This window comes from Phragmites australis, chromosome 17, assembly GCF_958298935.1.
Source record: "Phragmites australis chromosome 17, lpPhrAust1.1, whole genome shotgun sequence".
In the NCBI taxonomy this organism is placed as follows: domain Eukaryota; kingdom Viridiplantae; phylum Streptophyta; class Magnoliopsida; order Poales; family Poaceae; genus Phragmites; species Phragmites australis.
In genome coordinates, this window is record NC_084937.1 from 29,502,752 (window position 1) to 29,512,244 (window position 9,493).

At 41.6% G+C, this 9,493-nt stretch overlaps 1 protein-coding gene across 1 annotated transcript; it reads left to right on the forward strand.

Moving 5' to 3' along the window:
* The first annotated feature begins 733 nt into the window (after positions 1-733).
* LOC133897380 (P-loop NTPase domain-containing protein LPA1 homolog) lies at positions 734-4,862 on the forward strand. The gene is made up of 7 exons (XM_062338095.1): positions 734-978; positions 1,095-1,351; positions 1,702-1,783; positions 2,247-2,642; positions 2,830-3,570; positions 3,728-3,850; positions 4,069-4,862. Exons 1-7 carry the CDS (start codon positions 853-855, stop codon positions 4,471-4,473), a joined length of 2,130 nt encoding a protein of 709 aa, XP_062194079.1. The 5' UTR covers positions 734-852; the 3' UTR covers positions 4,474-4,862.
* Positions 4,863-9,493: the final 4,631 nt, after the last annotated feature.

A 9,493-nucleotide genomic window follows, 5' to 3' on the forward strand; every position in this document is an offset into this window, starting at 1 on the left:
GCTTTCATGGATAGACAAAACTCAAAAAATCTGTTAAGGAGAAAAGGTTTTAGAATAGAGAGGAATGACTACAGTTGTGTGCTTTGTAATCTACATGCAGAGAATACCACTAACCACCTCTTTTTCCAATGCTCCTTCAGCCTCAGATTCTGGAATGCAATTAATCTAAGTATGAAATCAGTTAGCTAATTTCTTTTATATGAGCCTATCTCTAACAGATACTTTAAAAATTCATCCCCTATAACACTATTACAGTACTTTTTATTTTTTTTATCTGCAACAACTACCCTATTTCCTACCTTATACTCCTCTTCTTTTCCCTCTGGACCCACAGTCAACCTGTATAAACAGTATTACGTTGCTACAGTATTTCGACAAGTTTGGCTAGATTATCTTCTCATCACTGTAGCAGCACTTTAGAACCGCGGTGTTGTTCTTAATGTTAGCTTAAAGAATTTCGTTTCCTTGATTTGAGTCGCTGCCAGACAAGCCAGATTAATACTCGTTTCATGTGTTATGTTATTTTGAATATGTTTAATCCAGTCAATTAATTATCTCGTGAAAAAGATTTTAAAAGATTTTGTCTCCCGTTGTAACGTGGGGGCGTAGGGGTTGGATTAGCGAAACAAATATTGTCCTGAATGAAACACGAGGCAGGCAAAAATTAGAGTAGCTATTTTTTAGACGAGTAGCACGGGTGCCGTGTCGGGCCGGGAGGCAAGCCCAAGCCCAAGCCCAAGCTGCCCAGCGACCGAATCAGGGGGAGCGACCGGCCCGGACCGCCACCTTCCCTTCCGCCTCCTCTCCTCTCCTCTCCGCAGCCGGGCGCCGGCGACCTCCACCCACCGCGCCATGGCGGCGGCCAAGCTGCTTTACATTGTGGTGGTGGACGACAACGCCTCCTCCTTCCGCTACACGCGCTCCCTCCTCCACAGCACCCTCCAGCTCATGGGATGCAAGCCACGCCACGCGTTTGAGGTCCTTTTTCTTTTTGTGATCGATCCCTCCTCCGATCGCGCCGGCCGGACCATTTCTTTTCTTTCCTTTGGAGGTTTGCAGCGTTTGATTCGATCCTCCATTCCTCTATCTTGTAGATCAGCCGCAGGGTGTTCGATGTCATCCGGGGTGACCACCACGGCGACATGGGCGCCGCCGCCGGCGGGGTGCAGAGGTACGAGCTCGCCGAGGCCACCCCCACCACCAGCCCCCGCCAGTTCCAGTTCGAGCTCTACAAGCGCCGCACCACCGTGCTCCTCCCCAGAAACCTCTTCCTCGACCTCGTCTGCGACGCCCTCGCCCTCTACAAGTACGTCGCCCCCAACCAGCGCGCCGATCTCATGCTCGCTTGCAGGTCCGTCCGTCGCCCTCCCTCCCCTCCTTTTCCTTCCCTCACTGCTGCAATTGCATACTTCCTTTCCCTATTTTTTTTTTCCAAAAAAATCTCATCTTGAACAAGCCAATCTGCTCTTCTGATCGCCGTTCGTGCCATAAATTAAAAAACATTCTTTAGAGTGGCAATTGGTGGAAGCTATCACCCATAACTGATTTTCTTGTTTACATTGCAAATGATGTAAATTCCTTCATTCACCATTTCACATCCACAAGCTTTCTAGTGCCTCCGGATTGGTCTCATATATGTCAAAGGGAACCTCCAATTCATATCCTTCCCTCTGCTGCTTATATTCTTTCATTTTGCCTTAGGATTCGAGAACGGAAGGAATCTGTCACAATTCTTCTTTGTGGAACTAGTGGTTGCGGCAAGTCTACTCTTTCTACTTTGCTGGTGCGAATTCTTTTACATCATTTCCCTTACCTCCTTAGTTTGTTGTATTTTTCCCCTTCACATCTCCTCTGTTAGAACATGCCTTAGACCTGCTAATCCAAGGAATATTGTTGTCAGAAACTGAGAATGTAACAATAAACTGGAGATGCAAATGAACTACAAATTGGAACATTAGTTCACGGCAGCCTATCAATGCCTCCAGGATAACAATGATCCCTCCCTTGCTTTGCTTGGTTTGGATACAACAAAGTAAAATTGTTCGGCTATTAAGTTCCTCCTCCATGAGTTTTTTTTTAATATTTTCTTTTGTGTGGATCCTCTTCCATAGCTGGTATTGGACCTTTGTCCTAGAAATAGTAAATTATTTTCTTTTCAAAACCAGAATAGGTCCACTTGCACTCGTGCGGCAAAGCTTAGATTTTTTTCTGATTTCGTGCTTACAGAGATTTGAATGTATCAACAGGGAAGCAGGTTAGGAATCACGACTGTAGTTTCCACAGATTCCATACGTCATATGATGCGGAGCTTTGTCGAAGAGAAAGAAAACCCTCTTCTCTGGGCATCAACTTATCAAGCAGGTGAATGTCTTGATCCAGTAGCAGTTGCTGAAGCAAAAACTAGGAGGAAAGCAAAAAAACGCTCAGGCATGTCAAGCAGCTCTAGTATTGAGTATGAGAAAAGTGGGGCCCCTACAGAAAAAGTTGATGGAAAGACGATTGGGAAGAAGCAAATGGCCATAGAAGGTTATAAAGCACAAAGTGAAATGGTGATTGATAGTTTGGATCGGTTAATTACCGCGTGGGAAGATAGGAAAGAATCAGTTGTTGTTGAGGGTGTTCACTTAAGCCTTAATTTTGTGGTATGTGCTTCCAGAAACAAAAAAACTATTCTTTTGCAATCTTCTTTCCCTTCCATTCTTGCTGCTGGTTTGTTTTAGCTGAGAGCAAACACACTATAATACATCGTTTTTGCTAGTCAAAGTGGAATTGTAAATTTCATGATCCACATGTCCACTTTATTCCTCACTTCCTTTTTAAATATTTCAGATGGGGCTAATGAGGAAGCATCCTTCAATAATACCTTTTATGATCTATATATCGAATGAGGGTAAGCACACGGAGAGGTTTGCTGTACGTGCAAAGTACATGACACTTGACCCAACAAAAAATAAGTATGTTAAATACATCAGCAACATAAGAACTATCCAGGAGTACCTCTGCAGCCGGGCTGATAAATACCTAGTCCCCAAGGTAAACAACACTAATGTTGATCGAAGTGTGGCTTCTATCCATGCCACTGTATTTAGCTGCCTCCGGAGGCGAGCTACTGGAGATCAGTTGTATGACGCTGACACAAATACTGTGGCTGCGGTAAATGAAGAGTACAAAAACCAATGTGTGGCTAATTCCATGAGTTCGAAGGGGATGTTTAAATTGATTCAACGGCTTGGATCCTCAAGAAAGCTCATGGCCATCATTAATGTTGATGGATCTGTTTCAAAGGCTTGGCCGGTTGAGTCCAGTGGTGGAGATGGAAAATGCAGTTCTGACAATAGTTTTCAGAAATCCGTAGGAAATCCAATTTACGGACCTTTAAACATTGGAAGGGCAGAGTCAGTCAACCTACAGTTTGGTACCTTTGGGATAAGTGCCTGGCCCACTGATACAGGCTGTACAAGTCAAGCTGGAAGTGTTGATGAATCATGGGCCACAGCTACTGAAGGCAGTAGCAGACATGATCCATCTTCATCTGGTTCTCCTAAGAAGTCGGACGGACACTGTAAAGAGGTACTCAATGCTACTTCTACCATGGTTATGTGGATTTGTCTTATTTTTGTGATTACTGTTCACTGGATTGAGGCAACGGCACTTGCCAATTTAATGCAAGTAGTACTGCAAACCTAGTGTTTTATTTTGAATTTTCTTTTATATTTTTTGGGGCTAGATCAAAGAGTCATCAGCAGTATCTGGCAGCGATGAAGAAGAGGAAGAAGAAGCTGATGTTCGGCCTAATTCAGGGAGTGATGAGGACCTAAGCGAAGAAGACAACACGGAGATCCATGAGGAGGTGAGACAAAGCAGTCTATTACCTTCATTTAGATTGTTACAGCCTGTTTGTTTGTTGAGGGGACTAATATTTTTCGAACAAAAAGAGTTCTTGCATTTGCATCAACCCAATGTTGGTTACCAATTGTCTTCAGTTATAATTAGTTGCAAATTCTATGCTCATGCTTAGCAAAGTGCTGGAGCCCATTGTAAACATATTTGTGGATATTTCCATGGCAGTTGGAAGGGTCTGTCGATGAGGATTGCAACAGGTCCGACGAGGAATATGATGACCTGGCCATGCGGGACAGTATGGAGAATGGCTATTTAACTGATGATGGTGTGTTTTACACTGGCTTACGCAAATCATCGAGCAACAAGTTTTTGGATGGCGATCACCGTAGTCAAAGCACTCCAAGGAAACACCAAGAGAATCTGCGTACCTTATCATTGAAGCTCGATACAGGTGTTCCTGAGACTGCACGCTCTTCTTCCGCTGTCCCTGCCGGCACAAGCAGCAAGCGGCATGCTGCTAGGAAGTGGAAGCGCTCCTTGAGTGACTCGTTCCATTCACGACCACGGAGTGCTCCGGAATCGGTATCGACGCACAAGGGTTCACCTGTGCCTACGGCTCCTGAGAGGTAGTTGATTTAATTAACCTGGTGAGACAACGCCTACTGGTTGTCTGGCAGGCTGCAAAGGCTGGAGCTGACAGGTGAATAACTGAAATTTTTGGTTCATCTACTCTTTAACCCTCTAATCTTTTTCCCCCCTCTCTAGACCTGGGGAGAGAGCGCAGAAACCCTTCCTCTTTGTATTTTGTCCTTTTCAAATTACATGTGGAGAACACAGCTTGCGACATAATTTTGTATTTTGTCTTGTTTCATGTTTTCGTATAAGTTGTAAAGGAGAAGACGAGATGAAGGATATGCTCGACCGGTATGTGCTCTTTTAGTCTGGAGAGATTGTAAAATGAGAATACTATTAGTATTGTCTCTGTTGTGCATATATATGTGCATCTTGCTGTTTTGTCCCACACGTGCTGCAGGCGATAATTAGCCAAGATCCTGAAGACTGAATGATTTGTGTGAATATGTGATGATTAAATCAACCTTCCTAATTTTCTTGTGATGATTAAATGGATTTGTCTTGTACTCCCTCTGTCCTTTTTTTTACATGTAACCTATATCTACAGTTTCTAATATAGTTTTAGGCATCAAGAATGATACAACAAGTAATATATGGATAAATAGATAGTCGTATGCAAATATAATATCATAACTAATTTATCTTTTAAAACATTTAATGTTTAATGCACTGAATAATTTTTCGTACACGAGAGGGGATGTCGTTTTCACATTCATTTACTTTATGAATTGCTGGTTCTAGTCTTTCTACCGTTATTTGCGCATACCGGTCTCTTTCCCTTGCCTCTTACATTCTTTGGCATCCTTGGATCCACATATGTGAGAGATAGTTGTTGGCAGATGAACTGTGCAAAGTACATGGAAAAAACTACCGCTTCAGATGATGATCAACATTACTTATAATATTGATGTTAGTCAGGTCATTAAACGGCATGGTACAATCAATTCGCTTCAAAGACAACATCTGCGAGGAAAGGATATCCGACCATCAGATTTGGCACATGAAAAAATGATTACTATCAGATTATTATAAAGCGAAAATTGCTCATCACACAATATACTGCTGCAACCACTAATGCTAAAGTGAATAAGTAACTAAATAAAAATGCATAAACATACAAGCAATCTAAGTAAAGGAACACATTCATCTCTAAAGGAACAATTTTTAAAGGACAAATCAAGAGAGCAAGAAGAACATGAAAATCTACGGTATAGTTATACATATTGCGGCCGAAATGACCTAGTGAATGTCTAACATGGAGTTCGAACCTTGATTGTAGATGAGGGTAGGTTATCATTGGACCTTGCTATGTCGCATGGAGGGCACAGTGACGTGCGCGGTTGTCACGTGGTTGTGGACGTTTGCTCCGACTGGTGTCGCGTGTAGCTCACCGTGTCTCATGGATGTCTGTACCGGCGACAGCAACGTGCTGAGTTCAGCTGTTGGCACAGCGACGCGAGCGGGTGTCTCATGGCCGTGGACGTGGACGTGGACATGGACGTCTGCTTCGATAGGTGTCACGTGTAGCTTGTCGTGTCTCATGGACATCTGCACCGGCGATGACAACATGCTTCGGCGGGTGCCACGTGTAGCTCGTCGTGTCTCATGGACATCTGCACCGGCGACGACAACGTGCTTCGGCAGGTGTCACGTGTAGCTCGTCGTGTCTCATGGACATCTACACCAGCGACGACAACGTGCTAAGTTCAGCAGTGCAGCAGGTACATGGGCGAGGGGTAGGCCAACGCTATCAACGTTTGGTGATTAACATGATCGATTATTTTCATACGCGAACATGATCATTATTTCCATATGCGAACATGATTGATTATTTCTATACGCGGATATGTGGGCGAGGCGCAGGCCACCGCTATCAGCGCTAGGTGATTAATGTGATCGATTATTTCCATACCCGAACATGGTCATTATTTTCATACGCGAAAATGATCATTATTTTCATACATGACCATGATCGATTCTTTCCATACGTGAACAGGCAGGAAGACGGGACGCAGATCAGGAAAAACGTGTAAGAAGGCATTGGATTCTATCTGGAGACGCTAGATGTGATGCTCAACACTAAACATATTCGTGGCTTTATAGTTTAGAGGTATTAGAATCTGTGCTGTCTAAGATTTGACATTTGATATGTTCAAAATGATCAAGATTAGTCATATGAAACTTGTAACTAGATTTGTCTTTAACTGCTTTCGCAAATATATAAATTTGTTAGTATATATTATCACAAAGTTATAAAGTTAACGGACATGAAGCATTGACGCTAGTATTTTTTAAGGATTGTGCTGTTGATTTTTTTAAGAGTTCTCACAAGAGCAAGTGGAACGGACTGGTTCACGTGAGTGATTGCTTTGTACTACCCCTTAACCGGGGTGCCATGGTCCACTTTTGATTTTTTTTTTTCGTCATTCAATTCCAGAGTTACATATACGTGCAACACAGCAAATTGCATGAAATACGAAGCCAGGTGACCGTATCACCCGTCAATCATTCGTATACATATTGTTTTTGTTTCAATCATTCTTAACTTGCAAACGTAACGTAGACTGGGTACTGAGGGACGACGGTAGATAATATCATGGCTCGTTTATTGTAACGATACACTATCTTAGAACGCCATAAATTTGACGGGATATCACAATCGGTTCTAAAAATTCTGTTTGTGATAGAAATAAGATTCACTAGCTAACCGTCCACTCTTAGCTCGGTGAAGCTCTAGGTCAAAACTGTCTAGGATAGAGGAACATTATAGATGGCTCCCAACAATAACTATCTGGAATATCATCTCAAACAATTGCATTTAATAGTTGTCTGTGATATCATCCACCATAGCAAACCGTTCTATACATGAGACTGTTTGTGATATAATTCTAGACAATGGTTCAAAGGTGCCGTCTACGATATCATAGTTATTATAGTCAGTTCCCATCATGAACTGTCTTGAATACGTAGAGTAGTGTGGCCGAGCAGATGGCACGAATGCTTTATATTCACACGGGAGATCTAACTGTTAGGGTTTTATGATTTTATATGGAATTTAGAGGGCTTTTTTAGCCTGTAGATTTTAGAGGGTTTTTTATTTGTGGATTTTAGACGTTCTAGAATTTATATATGAGATAAATTGAGTCCTTTTATATAAGTGATTTATTATTTATCTATTGACTGATTTATTAAAAATAATCTGGTTGTATTATGTTACCTTATTTTTCATCGAACTGTAGAGGAATTTTACAGATTTTATATGAATTTAGAGGTTTTTTAGTTGGTATGTCAAAAAAATTTCTCATGTTGTATCATATTTTCTTGTTTTAATTTTAATTCTAAGACTGAGGAATAATGTTAGAGTCAGTCATGCAATTGCTAGTTACCTCGATATCATTCCTGGTCCTTAGGAACGCCTTTTGCTTGCTACTGGACACCAACTCATTCAAATTGGTTTTTGATTATTGTTGCTTAGGTCATCATAATACTAAGATTGCATTTGATCACAATAATTGCTTTGTTCTCTGCCCTTTAGTTTCAAGCTATATGAAGGCATATCTACTTACTTGCGATGATGGCATTGTGACATTTAGCCTTGTTGGCGGACTGCACCTTCTACACTAAGAATGACGATCCTTCTTTGGAGAAGAAGCTTAGGAGGGTTTATAGATAGAAGTATCTTTAGTTGTGTGGAGTCTACTGAAAGCCATTCAACATAAAGCAGATGGCTTAAAGGAGAACATTTTGTGATACCACACTAAAAGATGATAGTTGTTGCTGCATGTGGTGACGTGGATGACTGTCATCGCAGACAGTTCTTTTGTTGAAAACCTTATGAGATATTGGCTAACACGGATGGTGGATGAACTGTCTGTTATTATTGGGTTATCATACACTTTATGCCAGACGAAAGGGAAACCATCTAGCATGATGGTTTAGAGCCGTCTGGAATGAAGTATTTTATAATAGTGATATCAATTATTTTGTATGATAGAACGAGAACGGAAGAAAGAATTAAAGAAACTGCGCACGAGGACTTCTTGATTGATTTTAATTCGAGAAAAATTGAAAAGATTGAAGCAACTTACAATAGGAGCCGAGGAAAGCTCACAAAGATATTGTCACTACATTGGATTTATCCGCATCACGTGGATGAAGAGAACTCTGATGAAATTTCATCTGTCATCACAACAGGCTGCTTATTATTCGTATCACAGGAAAAAATGATGTAATTAAACAGTACTACACTTTATTGTGATACAGTTGGACCACAAATTCAGTTTAGAAATATGCTAATACTACGCATACCTGCATGTATATATACTTTCGATCTATTAGGATATTGTTGGTTTTATTCAATCCATAATTCTTAATTTGTAATTGTTGTGCATGTGGAAAATATAGTCGTATTTTGAGCTCCTAGGTATAGGGAAAATATGAAAAAGAAGTGTCGAATTCCCTAGAATGCCTAAGGTAGCAAGACCAGCAAGTTGGTCCCCAAGTGGGGAAAAGGCAAGGAGGAATATTTCCTGGTGGTTTTGAAGGTTTCTATGCCCTGCCTGCATCCTGATTCCGGCCAGAGCTAGTGGATGCAGATGCACCTCATCAGCAGAGCTGGCAGCAGAGGGAGAGCAAGAGGTGGTGTGGAATTTTTGGGACAGCACCAAAAATGATAGAATTGCTCTCGGCTAACATATATTATTATTATTATTTAAAAAAAGCCGGCACATTATTACAGCTCATCGTAGACGGCTCTAGCTATGTATTTGCAATGTCTAGTGCTCTTAGGTACAGAAGGAGTGCCTTTCTACATCACTTAGATAAAAGAAAAAGAATGGTGTGCATTTGCATTTGGATGCACCCATAGATGTATATATCATTGCCGACTTTTTTCTACCAGATCACCAAGGTTGAGCTGCTTCAGAGTTGCTGCATCGACGGATGAAATTGCAAAGCCGGCGAGCATTGCAGCTACTGGGTTGATGGAGGAAAACAAGGGGCCAGGCAGGTGGGTCCC